Source organism: Lontra canadensis, unplaced genomic scaffold (genome assembly GCF_010015895.1).
Source record: "Lontra canadensis isolate GAN:19392208 unplaced genomic scaffold, GSC_riverotter_1.0 scaffold57, whole genome shotgun sequence".
NCBI classification, from domain to species: Eukaryota; Metazoa; Chordata; class Mammalia; order Carnivora; family Mustelidae; genus Lontra; species Lontra canadensis.
In genome coordinates this window covers 3,633,894-3,650,563 of record NW_022631051.1, presented here as the reverse complement: position 1 = coordinate 3,650,563, position 16,670 = coordinate 3,633,894, and the positions used below count along the sequence as shown (strand labels likewise).

Sequence of the window (16,670 nt, the reverse complement as noted above, 5' to 3'; positions counted from 1 at the left end):
ACTTCCTGAATCAGAATCGACCCTGAACCGAGGTGATTTGTAAAAATTCAAATTTAGAAGCCCTGTCAAGGATACCTCTACATAAAACTGGTGAAAGCCTGGGGCACTTGACTCTTGGTTTTAGCTCAGGTAGTGATCTACCTGATCAGGTAGGGATCCTGGGATCCTGGGATCAAGGGTCCTGGGATCAAGCCCCACATCAGTCAGACTCTGTGTTCAGTGTGCAGTCTGCTGGCGATCCCCTCTCCTCCCTCTGTCCTTCCCACTTGTGTTCTCACTCTCTCTCCCTCTCTCTCCCTCTCTCTCTAAAATAAACAAGGAAATCTTTAAAAAAAAAAAAACTGGTGAAAGCCTATTTAAAAGGATGTAATACAAATATTTATAGTCCCAAATTAAATTTAACCTATGGGAAAACTTTTGCCAACCTCAGGAATTATAGAAAAGTATGCAGTTTAGAAACTGGAAATATTATTTAAACCGTTGAATGAAAAAAGGCCAATAAGATCTGTAAAATGAGTGGCTCTCAGAGAAGGGGGTAAAGGAAAGTGAGTGGCAAGGTAGACCCACAGGTGGGAGGTGGGGCAGGGGTGGGTAGGGATGGCAGGAGAAAGCTCTGGGTAGCATAAGCCTGGGCATTGGGGTCATGGGAGGACCTGGGGAGACAGAGTCATGGGCTGACAGGGACTTGGGGAAGAATGTGGAGTATTGGCTCAGCTTTCCCTTGAGCCATGCAGCCGTCCTCATGCTCTGTGTTGCTTCCTGTGTGGCCCGCTGTGCCCATCCTGTTTCTCCTGGTACTTCCTACACACCTGATGTGGTGCCATTCTGCTTTCTAAAGACATGTTTTCAAGAAGGAAATAAGTCTTTCATATTTTCCCTGTATTTATGGTTTCTGATATTCTTCAATTTTTGGTATAAATTCAGGATTTCACCTGGTTCTGTGTCCCTGACTCCTGAAGAACTGTTTTTAGCCTTCATTCGGTGCAGATCTGACAGCCAACAAATTCTCTCACATTTTGTTGACCTGAAAAAGGCTTTCTTTCACCTTCGAGTTGGAAGTAGATTTTTGAAGATTTTTTTTTCAAGACTTAAAAGTTGTTGTGGCTTACATTGTTTCAAATGAAAAGTCAGTAGTTGGTCTTATCAATGTAATTCTCTGGGTTGTCTTTTTTTTTCCTCTGCTTGGTTTTTAGATTTTTCTCCTTACAATTCACATTTGCTTTTTGTTTGTTTGCTTCTTCTCAGATGTAATAGGTATTATCCTGCATTAAGAAACAAACAAACCCTTATTTGGAAATTGATTTAAGTGTAAGCAGAAGTTGTAGGAAGAAAAATAGTACTTAGGGCACCCACCTTTTACCCAGATTCACCTTGTCGTTGACATTTTCCCCATTTGCTGTATTATTCTCGTTATCTATTTGTCTAATCATAATGTTTTTTCTAAATCACTCGAGAATAAGTCACGTACATTGTGCTATTTATCCGTAAATAGTTCAGGGTGTTTGTCCTGAAAATAAGGATTTTCTCTTATATAACCACAGAACATTGTCAACTTCAATAAATATAACTTTAGTATTCTACTTTTTCTAATCTACCATCCATTTTTCCATTTGGTCAGTTGACTCCATTATGTCCTTTGTAGCATTTTTTTTTTCCCACCGTTACAGGCCCCCATATAGTTCAGGTACTGCATTTTATTGTCATAGCTCCCTAGTCTTCTTTAATCTGAAGAACTTCCACAGTGTTTGTCTTTTAGGATAATGGCACCTTGAAGAACACAGTCATTTTTCAAAGAATAAAATGTCCCTTATTGGGGGTTTTTCTCTTGTTTTTCCATGAATTGATTCAGGTTATACCTTTCAGGGCAGAACACCTCATTAGCGATGCTGTGGCCTTCTCAGAGAACCACAGGTGGAAGCCCACAGTGTCCACTGCCCCTCACTGGTGGTGTGAATTCTGATTACACACTCCCAGCTATTGGTCAATTACTATACATTTACTGATCTTTTCTTTTGCAATTAAGAAGCAGTGTGAGGGAGACACTCTAAGACTGGACAAGTATCGTATTCGTCATCAAATTCTCCCTTAGGGTTAGCAGTCTCTGAGGATTCTTGCCCCATGAACACTTGTATGATATTCTGCATGCTTCTCAGTTGTCACACAGCATTCTACTGTAAGCAAGAATCCTCCTTTCTAATGTTTATTCGCTTACCTACTTGTTATCTGTCTGGACTCATGGATTCCAAATTCTCCCAGATGTGACTGGTGGAAACATACTCAGTAGTTTCTGATTGCACGATGAATATTGTTCATTGTTAAGTTTCTGGATTTCGTTACTTTCCTTGAAAGAACATCAGAGTTTGTTTTGGCAAGTACTTAAATTATCACAGGTCAGCTGGATTGTTTCAAGGTTTGTTTTTAAGTTTTGTTAGGGCGGGTCTAATAGAATCTCTACTCTAGGGCAGGTGTAGCCCTATCACAAACAAGTTTTTCTTCTGGGGTCTCTACTGGGTGTTCTGGGCATTTAACAGAGAAGCCCCGCACTGGCTGGTTACAATTCTAGTGGCCCTGGGCTTTGCGTGAGTTCTTAATTTTTCAGCTGGCTGCATGGAAATCACACTACACACAAGAAGCTTATATTCAGTAACTATTTGAAGGGGTCTCCTGTGCAGATTTCTGGAGGTCTCATTCTGTGAAACTCCAATTCTCGGGCCAAATCCCTGCAGTTCCAGTCTCCCCAAACTCAGACCTCTGTCTCCTCAACTCAACAGGATGCCACACTCTGCTTGGGTCTCCCCCACTCCACTGCCCACTTATCAAGAGTCTCCAGGAAAAAGACATGAGATCCTGGGGTTTCATCCCATCACCTCCTTTCTCTCACCTCTGTTGCCTAGTGTCTAAAAGAAGTGGTTCGATATGTTTTGTTCCGGTTTTCTAGTTCTTTCCCACAGAAAGACAAGTCTGATAGCAGTTACTCTGACGTGGGCAGAAGGAAAAGCTTCCCATGTATATGGATTATACAAATTAAAATTTTGTATTAATCTAGAAACAGGCAGCCCTCTCATCATGTCACAGTTTGGTGATTTTTTTGAGCATTTTTTTCCCACCCTGACTTTAAGTTATTTTTCGATGAATCAGAGAATTGTTTAAGGAAGCCTGAACTGAGTCTTCTCTTCATGCATGTGTTTTAGGCATGTGAGCATAACACCACTGGAGACCACTGTGAGCAGTGTGCGCCCGGCTTCTACGGGCTGCCTTCCCGAGGGACTTCGGGGGACTGCCAGCGGTGTGCCTGCCCCCTCACCACAGCCTCCAACAAGTAAGCACGGCACCCCCCCCAGGGAAGCAGGCCCAGTGTGGCCAGAGAGTCCATTCAGATGTGCACGGATATGTTCAGAGCAGGGTTTTGTGTGTGAGAAAAGTGTGCCTCCCAGGTGGTACTTAATTAAGATTAAAGATGGAGGGGTGAATTCTCTCTTTCTAAAAAGAACAAGTTTGGTATACTAAATTATATAAGAAAGATCATGGGATGGCAAGAAAATATGCATACTTCGGTTCCTCTTGGTCTAGTGTGGCTTAACTCTTTCAGTGCCCGTAGGCTAGGAGGTTTTCTCAAATATTTTATTTATTTATTTGACAGAGAATGACACAACGGAGAGAGGGAACACAAGCAGGGGGTGTGGGAGAGGGAGACACAGGCTTCCAGCTGAGCAGAGAGCCTGATGTTGGGCTCGAACTCAGGACCCTGAGATCATGACTTGAGCCGAAGGCAGATGGCTTAATGACTGCGCCACCCAGGCACCCTCAACCAATATTTAAGTGCCTACCGTACACTGAGTTATCATGGAAGGTACTCAAGTATTGGAGGGTTCATCCATGGCTGCTGGTCCCATGGGACCACCGTGTGGTCATGACTACCATCCACTCTCAGGGAAGTAGGAATCTGTCCAGAGTGACTCTGAGGAAGCCCCTGATTTGAGGCTTGAAGGATGAAGGTCACAGAGAAGGGCGTTATGGGCAGGAGGAACGGAATGTATGCCAAGTTATGGCCGCATCAAAGAGCAGATCCCATTTGTGAAATTGTAGATAGTCCTGGAGCACAGGACAGGAGGGGGGTGAGAAGGGTCAATGATGCACAAGGCCTCGTTCACCATGCTGGGCCCCGTGTGTCTGAACACTTGGATCTGAAAGCTTATTTATCTCTCACTGGCTTACCCTTTAGGACTCTTCCTCCCCCAGCCCAGAGAACTCCCCCACGGGGATTTTTATTTGAAACTCCACTGTGTAAAACAGATACAATCAGGGCTACTCTGATGAAATCATAGTGGCCCCCCATACCTCCCTTCAGAGGCCCCCCTAGACCCCAGGAGTAAAGGTTGAGGGGACCTCAGTGAGCAGTGGGGATACTTTAGAGAATGTTCCCGGGCTGTCTCTTGTAAGCTTGAGTTCATTCCTGGCCAGTGTGGGCAGGACTCTGAGGCAGGCTACCCAGTGCCAGGGAACCCACAGACGGGAGCTCCGCTCAGCCAGGAAGTGTCAGAGAAGGCCTCCTGGAGGAGAGGACAGCTGAGTTGGGCACAAGGGATAAGGTGATCCCAGGCAGAGAGGAAAAGAAACACCCTCTGGGCTGAGGGACAAGCAAGAGTACAGACGGGAGTGTCCAGTGCCCAGGAGAGAGGCTCATGAGGTGGGCTGCATGGTTGGGGGCCGGGGTTCCGGAGTGAAGTTCCATTGAACGTTCATAAGGAGTGGTAAAACACAAGAATTATAAATGTTTAGAAATTCTGTGCCACCCATTGGATAATTGTGTTCATTTGTCATGTTTTGACAGTTTCAGCCCCACATGCCACCTAGAGAATGGGGACGAAGTGGTCTGTGACCAGTGTGCCCCAGGATACTCGGGAGCTTGGTGCGAGAGGTACTCTGTCGGCATCACTCAGCTGATTTTCAAAGTCTCATCAAACTTTTTTTTTAATTAAATATCAGTGATACATGTTTATTTTCAAACGTATAGATAAGTATGATTTTAGAGTTTTGGTGTGTAACGATTATTTTGCATAATTATAGAGAAGCCGGTATGTTGATTAGAAAGCACGTGTGAAAACTCCCCGGGGGATTTTTCAAGAACAGCATTTGGGCTCCTTGAACTCAAAGGAGTTCTCATCAATGACAATAGAAAACAGCGAGGGGCCAGGGTTTACCATTCACACACTGAAATACCCCATAACTCTGGATAGTTCTGTAGTAGGGGTGGTTTGATTTAATAGCTGTCTTCTGGCGCCTGAAAGCCAACGCTGTCTTTTCCCATGTGTCAGGCTTAGTGCCCAGCTCTGGCTCTCTCCCTGGGAGAGCCACGTCACACCCGCGGCGTGCCGGTCCAGTTGGCCCCGGAGCTGAGGGCACATCCACTGGGATTTATGGCTCATTTGGGGTACACTCTCTGTCTTCACAATGAGTGGAGTCAATCTGGATGTCGAGACTAGATGTTGCATGGCTTCCCAATCAGTCTTATGGAAAAAGAATCAGTCTGATTTATTAACCATTCAGAGCTTCCCTGGATGGCGGGGGTAATGTCTAGAGGAAGTGCATGCATTTGGATCCCTCTTTCAATACTTTTATGCAGATGTGCAGACGGTTACTATGGAAACCCGACAGTCCCTGGGGAATCCTGTGTCCCCTGCAACTGCAGCGGCAACGTGAACCCCTTCGAGGAGGGTCACTGTGACTCCGTCACCGGAGAGTGCCTGAAATGCATTGGGAACACGGATGGCGCCCACTGCGAGAGGTGTGCTGATGGCTTCTACGGGGACGCTGTGACCGCCAAAAATTGCCGCGGTGAGTGTGGGGGCTGTGAAGTCAGAGCCCTTACTCATGGCCATGTGGCGTCTCCATCTACTTACATGTGTCGGAAAGGGCTCAGCATATGGGGTAACTTTATCCTGATTGGTGCTTGTGTTAATACCAGTGTAGACCCAAGACCTCACTCTTCCCCTTCCCGGTGTGCCCTGCCTTAGCTTGATCCGTTTCCTACAGAGCAGGTCAGGGGGGCCTGGAAAATACAGATGTCCTTCCACTGGGGTGGGGAAGTGGTGCTTGATGGGGTGCTGACATGCTCCCCGGGATCAGGGAAGGCAGACTGGGCTTGAAGCCTGCAGTGTTTATGAGGGACAGGCTCAGGGGTCTCATGAGTCAGGTGGGATTTCAAGATATGGAGTGTGAAATGGGAAGGCTCTATCCTTGGAGTCTCACAGATCTGTTCCTGAACTACTGACTCTCACGTTGCCCCACAGGACTCTGCTTTCTTCCTTTCTGACATTAGGGATCACTTAGAACCACTCACTGAAGACAGCAGGCTTTCCTGTACCCAAGATGACTAACTTGTAGCCTCAGGGCTGATATAGCCCTTGGACTTTTATGTACAGTTCTCGAAGGTGTGAAAAGAGCAAAAATGGCAATTTTACATTATTTTAATAATTTCCTGTAAATACAAAGTTCTGACGTGCTATTACAACAGGGAGACACAAGAGGGCACTAGCGATACAGAAAAGGTATTTTCCCAGGCATGCCTCCAGAGAGGGAAAAGGCTTTGTCACCATGGGCCCCTCGACTGGATCTTGGTGGCACAGCCACCTTGATTGGTTATCACAGGAGCATAATTATGATAACTGGTGTTTGTGTAAAGCTTCAAAGTTTACAGAATGCTTTCACTATACTCATGTGGTTCCTTTTCCTCTTTACTGCAAACCTTGATGATTCATTTCTCTGTTCATTTCTTGTTTATTAAGCATTTGTTACTTCCCAAGCACTGTTCTAAGTATCATCAGAGGAGTTGGAAAAATTGTGGCCCAGGTCTATTGGGGAGGCAAAACACACATGTGGATCTCAGGCTTTGGAGTCTGACTCATGTGGGTTAGAACTGAGTTTTGGTCTGTGTGACCAGCTGTGTGATATTAGGCCAATGTATTAATCTCTCTGATCCACGATTTCCTCATTACATAAAATGGACATAGTTTTGTGTATATATATGTAAAGCATATACACACACACACACACACACACACAAAACTATGTATATGTATATATATATGTGCTTTACATATATATATAAAGGCCTTTGTGAGGATTAATTGAGATAAAAATTTAAAGTTCTGGAAATGAAATAAATGACAGCTATTTTAAGTGCTAACAATAAAAACAGTGCTTTTTTATTATTTTTCTATATTAATGCTGTCCAGTAGAAATGTAAATGACACATGTGATTTTAAAATTTCCAGTCACCACATTAATAACATGATACAGATGAAATGTACTGCAGTAATATATCTTATTTTACCCAATTATAAAAGTAATGTCATTTTGTCACATAATCAGATTTTTCAAGTATTATGAGATATTTGCTTTCCTTTTTAATGTTGAGTCTTCAAAATTCAGCGCATGTTTTATAGCCTATTTCAACTAGGATGCTAAACTTTCATAAGAAACCATTTATCTGTATTTTGATTACATAAAATTCATAGTTGCAAAAGGGAATTTACTTACCCAAGTTGTTCAAATGTATTTAAAAGTTTTCTTCATGACCAAAAAAATCATTCTCCTTTATATTTACATCTACATTGACAAAACTGCTTCAGTATTTTGTGTAGAAAGCAGATCTTGGTGATGAACAGAGGTAGGTCCGAGTTGTTGGCCCAGGTCTTAGTCTCAGTGACATCAGAGATCATGTTTGTCGCATCAGCCTCATCCACAGGGCTCGGGAGACCCGTGCACGCCGTGTCAGACCAATAGGACAGGCAGCTCTGCACGGTGATCAGTGACTATCCCTGGCGTTTGCACAAAGCTCAGTAAGGGCCCAGGATAGTGTGGGGCTCTGGAGTTAGTATCACTTGATGTGAGTCTTGCAGGATGGGTCCGAGATGCTCCAGCGGGCTGACAAGTGGCAGGAAAAGTGTTATCCAGGCCTGAGGGGCAGAGTCTGGAAAGAAGGTGCTAGAATGTGAAAGGCAGGGTCAGGCCAAGGCAGGAGCCATGGCTGATGGGTATAGACAGCGCTGGCCTGCAGAGGCTGTGCTGTCTGTCCCCCGACTCCAGGTCACTGGAACAGGCATGGGATCTGGCCAGATCTGTGTTGAGCAGTCGCCCTGGAACCCCTGCAGAGGATAGGGTGGACAAGTGGAGAGACGAAGCCAGAAAAAAAAAATTGCTGGGGAAGTTAATGAGGGCTTCCAGTAGAGCCTTTGTCATAGGGGTAAAAGGGAAGATAGAAACTAGAAACTTGGGCACCTGGGTGGCTCAGTGGGTTAAGCCTCCGCCTTCGGCTCAGGTCATGATTTCAGGGTCCTGGGATCGAGCTCCGCATCAGGCTCTCTGCTCAGCAGGGAGCCTGCTTCCCCCTCTCTCTCTGCCTGCCTCTCTGTCTACTTGTGATCTCTCTCTGTCAAACAAATAAATAAAACCTTAAAAAAATTTTTAAAAAAGAAAAAAGAAACTAGAAACTCTCTAGGCTCCTGGGTGGCTCCGTCAGTTGAGCATCGGGTTCTTGATTTTAGCTCAGGTCATGATCTTGGGATTGTGGGATCAAGCCCCGCGTGGAGCCCGGCATTGAGCCCCATGTCAGGCTCTGTGCTCAGTGGGGAGTCTGCTTGGGATTCTCTCTCTCCCTCTCCCTCTGCTTCTCCCAACCTCTCTCTTTCTAATAAATAAATCTTATTTTAAAAAAAGAAAGGAAGGAAGGAAGGAAGGAAAGAAAGAGAGAGAGAGAGAGAGAGAGAGAAAGAGAGAAAGAAAGAAAGAGAGAAAGAAAGAAAGAAAAAAACTAGGAAATCTCTGTGTTGACTGGAGGGTGGGAGGGGGTGGGTTCAGGACAGGCAGGACTGGGGTCTGGGCCCAGGTTGGTGGCCCAAGCAGCTGGCGTGTTTACAGACTGACATTGTCCGGATTCTTTCTAGTCTCTACACATTTATAAGTTTTATTCTTTTCTCATTTCCTCTTTCCTGTCCCCCAGCTTTGATGAGATGAATTCTTGTTATTTCTGGGTATTTCATTAGAAATCCTCCCAGGCCTATAATGGGATCCTCCTTATGGACTTCCCAGAGGCTCCGCATGTGAATCTACTCCTGTATTTTACTAGGTTAACCCCAGTGGAAGTGTCAGTATTCAATATTGCTGACATGGGAATTCCTAAGGGTTTTGGGGGGAGACATTTATATATTCAGGCGTGCAAGAATCAGGGAAGAAATAGAGCCTGGGGAGTCGTCAGCTTCGGTGTGGCAGTGGGATTGGTGCGTGTGGAACCGGTTTTCCAGGGCAGCATGGGAGCAACCGAGGGAGGGAGAGCCTGTAGGAACAGCTCTACTGTTCAATGAAACTTATATGAATTAAGTTAAGCGGTTATAATTTTTATATTGTGGGGTTCTTAGGAGAATTAAGATACATGTGAAGCTCCTAGCAGTCAGTTACTAGCAACTATTTTAAATTAATATTATTTACAGCAAAAAAAAAAATTAAAGATTTTTTAATTAGAAAGCATGAGCTGGTGGGGAGGGGGGCAGAGGGAGAGAGGAACAGACTCCCCACTGAACAGAGACACTGCCCGACCCCCCCATGTGGGGCTTGATCTCAGGACCCTGAGGTCATGATCTGAGCTGAAGGCAGATGCTTAACCGACTGAGCCACCTGGGTACCCCTAGAGAAAACAACTTTTTAGTCATAACTACTATTTACTGTTAGAATTGTTATCACAGAAAGACAACTACAAATAGCGGTGAGACATCATGTCTCTAAGTTGTAGATTTCACATTGAAAGAGGAAGAAAGTTGCAGTGTTTTCCTCCTCAGTTTATAATGAACTTTCAGTGAAATATACTAGAATGTGACCCAGGCACAAAGGGCCAGTGCAGGAAGTACAATTCATTATCGTCAGTATTTTGTGGTGATCACAGGGTGAACATTGACTTTTCCCCAGAGGCAGGGGAAGAAGGAGGGTGAGATACAAGAAGGAGTGAGGAAACCAGAGGTCGTACCTCACCTCAGTGAGAGCCAGGTTCGAAAAGGAAGGAGCGTCCATGGGTCCCATCTGTCAGGAAGACACAGCAAGTTGAAGACCCAGAATGTGCTGTTTGAATTTGCTCCTGGGAAGTCCAGGGAGACTTCTTACGAGGAGCAGTCTTAGCAACCAAGAGGCAGGAAGGGGAGGTTGAATTGGAAGGTGCTGAAGGGAAAAGAGGGCGACAGGGAGATGGGACTGCGGACAGCTCTGTGTGTGTGTGTGTGTGTGTGTGTGTGTGTGTGTGTCTGTGTGTGTCTGTGTGTGTGCGCGCGCGCATGTACGCACGTGAGTAAATGTGTGTCTACCGTTTTCTGCGGGAGACAACTGAGAATAGTTGGATGCTGAGGAGTGTTTGAAAATACAGGTTTTATTATTTAGGTATGGCAAGGCCAGCAGAGGCCAGGAGGAGGGGACACACCAAGGCCCTGGGGGCGGGGGGAGGGGGGGGTTGGTATTCCGGAAGCGCCCAGGTTGGCTGGGAGGGGAAATGTGGGCTAGAGCCTTTGTTGTGGTTTCCTCAGGAAGGAAAGGGCAAGGCAGGGTAAGCACGTTTAGGATTGGCTACTTTGAATAATTTCAGCAGGCTCTGGGGCAGAGGAGCTGTCCCTAATTGTCTGATGCAGGGCTTGGGGTGAGAGGTCAGAGGGATAGAGGAAGTGAAGCCCAAATGAAGGAGAAGGCTCCTACGAAGGTGTTTGTGGGTGTGGGCTCTAGATGGGGTTGTTTGCCTATGAAAGGTGTCTGGCAGGCAAGCTGTTTACTTGCTCTAGAAATTGACTAGCCTTGGCTAGGGCAGTCTGTCCAGGGTTAGCAAGGCCCCCCCAGGAACCGTGTTTAATGCAAAAGTGAGTTGAGTGTTCAAGGGTAAGCTAGAAGAATGGGCAGCAGTGAGTGGCTCTTGCCACTTGCCCTTGCCTAGCCTGGGGGGGATTCCTAGACGATCCACCTACACTGGGGAACACCTCCAGGGGCGTCTTGGACACAGTTCCTTACGGAGGCAGAATTCCACTGCCTTTCTTCTGAAACTCAGCCTTCCAGCATCTACCATGATCCCCCGCAGATCATTGTGGGACAAAGTATGCTCGGCTTGAAAGAATTTGTGGAGTTTTCCTTTTCTTTTCTTATATCATTACAACATATGAGAGAGTGTACATTTCCGAAGTCCAAGTGTTCAAAGACCATGCACATTTCTGGGGTATTTGGTCAAGAGCTTATTAGGTATTTTCAATGAAGTACATATTGACAGCTGTGCTATAAATATCAATTAAACATTTCAGGAACCATTAAGTTGTACCACTTTGCAAAGGTGGGGGGCTTTGTAGTTTTGAACATCAGCCTTATAACCGTAGGTAAAACTGAAATGTTTGGCTTGAAGGTGAGTATATTGGGGCCACAGGTGACTCACGACTTAGAACAGGGAAATGTTTTACATTAAACTATGAAATGTAATATTAGCTATTTAGATTGTTATAACTGAGCTTTAAAATATTTAAATATTGAATACATGATCGGAATAAGACGAGAGGGCTAAATTGGTTTTGAAATCTCCATTGTATGTTTTTTTATGAAGATTTGTTGATAAACCTTGGTGGCTCATTTTTACAATTTCAAGGAATTCATGCAATTGGTTAAGATAATTTGCTAATTGTTATCTCAAGAGCCTCAGTGGTTTTTCTGTGAAATGGCTCCTTCTACCAACCCTGGGTTGGCTTACTCTTTTGGAAAAACACTAAATTAACAGTTCTTGCAGAGTAATCTTTTCTTTTAGTTTTAGGATTTGAAACATGAATGTTTAATGTTTTTCCTTTGGGGATTAAGGGATCTTACCACAACCACACCCAGAAATGGGCACAAATATGTCTCTTGTGTGTGTGTTAGCCTGTGAATGCCACAGGAAAGGCTCCCTTTCTGATGTCTGCCATCTGGAGACTGGACTCTGTGACTGCAAACCACATGTGACTGGACGGCAGTGTGACCAGTGCCTGGTAAGATGCCTATTGGCCATTACAGACATTCACGTGTTTGTCGGCGATTTCTTTTTTTTCTTTTTTTTTTTTTAAGATTTTATTTATTTATTTGACAGAGATAGAGATCACAAGTAGGCAGAGAGGCAGGCAGGGGTGGTGGGGGAAAGCCGACTCCCTGCTGAGCAGAGAGCCCGATGCGAGGCTTGATCCCACGACCCTGAGATCATGACCTGAGCCAAAGGCCGAGGCATAGCCCACTGAGCCACCCAGGCGCCCCCTGTCAGCGATTTCTATAATTGATACCTTGACCTTGGTTCAAGCGGAATGCCCTTCAGGACTGCCAGAAAGAGCTACTGACCTAAGCACGGCTGGTGATTGCCAGGTGTCCTGACTTACAGAGTCTGTATTCGGTTTACAAAGGACTGGAGTGATGTCATGACCACTCTCGGATTCTATGAAACATTGACGTTTGATTTGGGAAACATGCTCGTAAGGATTCGTGGCTAACTAAAATGTACTTTGGCTTCCACGCTCCTGCCCCCACTGTGCAACAGCCTGGCTATTACGGGTTGGACGCGGGGCTCGGGTGCCTGCCTTGTGACTGCAACGTGTCAGGCTCTGTGTCAGACGACTGCTCTGAGGATGGCCAGTGTCGCTGCGTCCCAGGCGTGGCTGGGGAGAAGTGCGACAGGTGTGCACACGGATTCTACGCCTACCAGGATGGCGGCTGTACACGTGAGCTCTGGAATTCATTATCTGAGGCTTGATCGTGATTTCCAGACTTTTCTTTGAGCTCTCCTTTGACTTCCAGTTCTCTTAAGCTCCTTTACTTTTTCTCTTTTTAACCTGGAGGATTTCCTATGTTTTTTTTTTTTTCTGTTTCCTGATCCCATGCTTAATTTGTCTGTCATCTCTGATCAGGCTTTACTAATTGTGGGGACTTAGATTAATTACTTCAGTTAGCTCTGGTTACCTCATCTGTAGAAGAGAGAAGCTAATTATAATTTCCACCCAGAAGTTACTTTACATGTGGGACATAAAGTCCTTACCACGGCATTTGGCACACAATCAATGCTCCGCAGTGCCTGTTTTACACCTGCTTCTGTTTCTCTGTCCCGATTACCCCTTTTGCAACCACATCTCTCCACAAGGAGGAAGAGCCCCCTCCCGAGAGACAGGGATAGGTGCCCTTGGGAATCACAAGGTCTCTATTAGGAACTAGAAGAACGGTTTAGATAGTGAATCCAAAGGAGTCAACCTGTGGCATCTGCTCTAACCCCTTCGACTGCACGAGGGTCCTGATGCGTGTTTCTCTGTTGTAGCCTGTGACTGCGCTCACACACAGCACACTTGTCACCCTGAATCGGGGGAGTGTATCTGCCCTCCTCATACTCGGGGCACCACCTGTGATGAATGTGAGGACGGATACTGGGGCCACGACCTAGAGCTGGGATGCCAGGTATGCACCACCGTCGCTGGGAAGTACTTTGCCAGGGCGAGGTTCACTCCTTTTCTTTCATCTGTGCCCTTGACCTGCTGAACAGCTCCCTGGTTTCTATTTAAAACTTAGTACGGGTCCAGGCATCCAGGTGCAAGAAGCAGCTGCCTTAAAGCACATTATTCTTTTTTCTCCAAGAACCCCACCGTGGAATTGATGGTTTGGAAACTTTATTTTAGTGCCCTTGACACAGGCGCTGCTGTGGACACGATATTCCAGGAGAAGGGCAGAAGTCATTTTCCTGGGCGGGGGGAGTTGAATCCCATCTGCAGCGGTTCTATTTTCAGGGTACCTTTCCTCAGTTGAACTTGGGTATAGTTTGCCTTTTGGAAACAGACTTGACTTTGACGTGTAGGATGCTGCTGCTGGGTTGGGTGTGGGGTCACAGGGTCAGCCCCGTGCGCGTGTGCCCCAGGCTGGCAGCTGCTGCCTGCTGTTGGCTCATGGCAAGGTGAGTCGTGAAAGAGACCCCCGTGTTCATATAAAGTCCCCACAGTTAGTGTTCTGTAACCTATGTACATGATGCAAATGTAGAAGGTACCTTTTTATTAAGTGAGTTTATTTTCCCAGGCCTGCAACTGTAGTGGGGTTGGGGCCTTCAGTCCCGGCTGCGATGTGCTCACTGGCCACTGCCGGTGTAAGCCGGCCTTCAGCGGACCCAGCTGTCATCAGTGCTCCCTGGGGTACAGAGACTTTCCAGACTGTGTGGCCTGTGACTGTGATCTGCGAGGGACATTGGCGGACACCTGTGATGAGGAACGGGGTCTGTGCAACTGTGCAGCAGAAACCGGTACCTGCTCCTGCAAGGTAATGGCTCCCTCTCTCACTCATCATTACGACTTTGAGGCTTTTAACTATTTAAATTAGGGGCACCTGGGTGGCTTAGTCAGTTAAGCATCTGCCTTCCACTCAAGTCATGATCCTGAGGTCCTGGGATGGAGCCCCTCTTTGGGCTCCCTGCTCAGCGGGGAGTCTGCTTCTCGCCCTGCTTCTGCATGCTCTCTCTGTCAAACAAATGAAATCTGTAACCATTTACATCAGCAGCTAGGTTTTAGACACTTTTCTTAGTGAGTCCTCACTACCTTCTGGGTTTGACCTTAAATTCTGGGTATGCTCTTCTAGAACAATGGATGATTCTTTAAATGGAATTTTTACTGGTCGTTATGAGTGTCAGATGATAGACCTGAATGGAAAAACACTCTGAGTTTTTTGGCAGGTGTTCCAGGCAGCTGAGCAGCCTGTCTATCTTGGGTATACAGGTAAAATAGATAGCACGGGGCTTCAAGAAGATTTGTGATTCAGGGCACCTGGGTTAAGTGTCCGACTCTTGATTTCAGCTCAGGTCATGATCTCAGGGTGGTGACACTGAGCCTCGGGCTGGGCTCCACTCTGGGCATGGAGCCTGGTTGGGATTCTCTCTCTCCCTCTGCCCCCTCCCCAAATTTTTAAAATAATAAAAATAAATAAATAAAAGAAGATTTGATTTTCCAACTGGTGAGTAATTATTGTTTCCTATGTACTGACCAGGATGGAGGAAATTTGTGTTTTGTATTTTCCCAGCAGGTAAGATTTCAACCTCCTGTTTAATTCCGTGTATTTCCACTGGTTTCCCCATTGTGCTGTGTTATTAGGAGGTAACTGGTTACCTCCGCCGGGGCTTTTCCAGGTGCCGGTGATAAGGGAGAGAGAGTAACGGGCTGCTTAGTGACTAGGGAGGAGGAAGGGAAACTCATGCAGATACTCTGGCCTGGGGGTAATCAGTGAACCTGTTTTTGGCTTACCATGTAGGCGACAGCCGCTTTCGTTACAGAGATCAGAATGGGAGGGGCCTGCCTCAGTGATCACCTCCTCCTGACCCGTTATCAAAGTCACCTGGGTTCTCGGGGCGGTGTCCCGGGTTTGCTCCAGGAGAGGCTCATCAGGGACCCTATATATTCCCAAAGCTTCTATGAGGATTCTGATGAGTCACCCATGGTGCCTGAGGGAGTGGATGTGCCTTGAGGTTAGGGTGCTTGCCTAGGGAAACAGCTGCTTTGGGGACGCTTGCGGGTCCAAAATTATTTTTGTGTTTCATTTCATTTCTGTTCAGAAGTCACATCTCTCTCTCTCTTTTCAGGTTAAAATAAATGAGTCCTCCTTTCTCTTCTTTAGGAAAATGTGTTGGGTCTTCATTGCAGCGAGTGTCAAGCTGGGACCTATGCCCTCCGTGCCGATGACCCTCTGGGATGTACCCCCTGCTTCTGCTTCGGGCTGTCCCAAGTCTGCTCCGAGCTGGAGGGTTATGTGAGGACACCAGTAAGTTACACATGCAGGAAAATGTGTTAACGTGCTTTTTTAAACCCTCCCTCCCTCCCTGCACCCCCTCCATGGAAGTCGGGTGACAGTAAGGGACAGAGTCAAGGACTTACTTTAAATTTTGCTCTTAGAGCATTAGAAATTCCAGGAAGCTAATTGGGTTCATTACGAATCCAAGCTCTGTCTCTGCCATCCGAGGAAATCAGTGGAGCTGGAGCTGAAGGCGCTCAGGGTTGCTCCTGAGCTAATCTACCAAAAGCTTTCGTTGGAGAGAAGCCAGAACTGCAACACACACCAGTTTCCTCACGTAACCATATCCTGCCCCAGCGGAGCAAGTTTGCCCCTCAGGGCAGTAGTGTAAAACACACCCAGTTTTCCTATGAACCCAGGTGTTGGAGTTGGAAGGTGATGTCTCTGGGACTCCCGTTTTAATACTGAAGCTACCTGGTCTGTGAAACCATAGTAGAATCTGGTGAATCAAAGGTGAGGAGTAAACTCGGGCTCTCAGGTCTGTTTTTCTTCCCTTCCATGACCAGGTGACACTTGGCTCAGGGCAGCCCCTCCTGCGAGTGGTTTCTCAGAGCAATCTCAGGGGCACGACTGAGGGGGTGTATTACCAGGCCCCTGATGTCCTCCTGGACGCCGTCACCGTCAGGCGGCACGTGCACGCAGAACCGTTTTACTGGCGGCTGCCAGAGTGGTTCCAGGGAGACCAGGTGAGCTCCCCTCCCCCACCAGCCTAGAGCCAGTCTGCGTTTCCCGGAGGACACAGGTGTGGTTTGAAATCATGATGGACTGCGTTAGCCTACCCTTAACCGAGGTGGTTATTCCCTCTAAGTAGAGCTGGAGAAGTTTAATGCTTACAA

At 46.4% G+C, this 16,670-nt stretch overlaps 1 protein-coding gene across 1 annotated transcript in view; it reads left to right on the top strand.

Annotated features, from left to right (window-relative positions):
- The window catches only part of LAMA1 (laminin subunit alpha 1), a 155,672-nt gene that overhangs the window by 77,595 nt on the left and 61,407 nt on the right, over window positions 1–16,670 (top strand). The window contains exons 17-25 of the mRNA XM_032875723.1: window positions 3,192–3,319; window positions 4,832–4,918; window positions 5,624–5,835; window positions 11,923–12,029; window positions 12,566–12,746; window positions 13,334–13,470; window positions 14,080–14,316; window positions 15,661–15,804; window positions 16,341–16,520. Of these exons, the coding sequence (XP_032731614.1) occupies window positions 3,192–3,319; window positions 4,832–4,918; window positions 5,624–5,835; window positions 11,923–12,029; window positions 12,566–12,746; window positions 13,334–13,470; window positions 14,080–14,316; window positions 15,661–15,804; window positions 16,341–16,520 (1,413 nt within the window). The remainder of the gene's footprint in view (window positions 1–3,191; window positions 3,320–4,831; window positions 4,919–5,623; window positions 5,836–11,922; window positions 12,030–12,565; window positions 12,747–13,333; window positions 13,471–14,079; window positions 14,317–15,660; window positions 15,805–16,340; window positions 16,521–16,670) is intronic.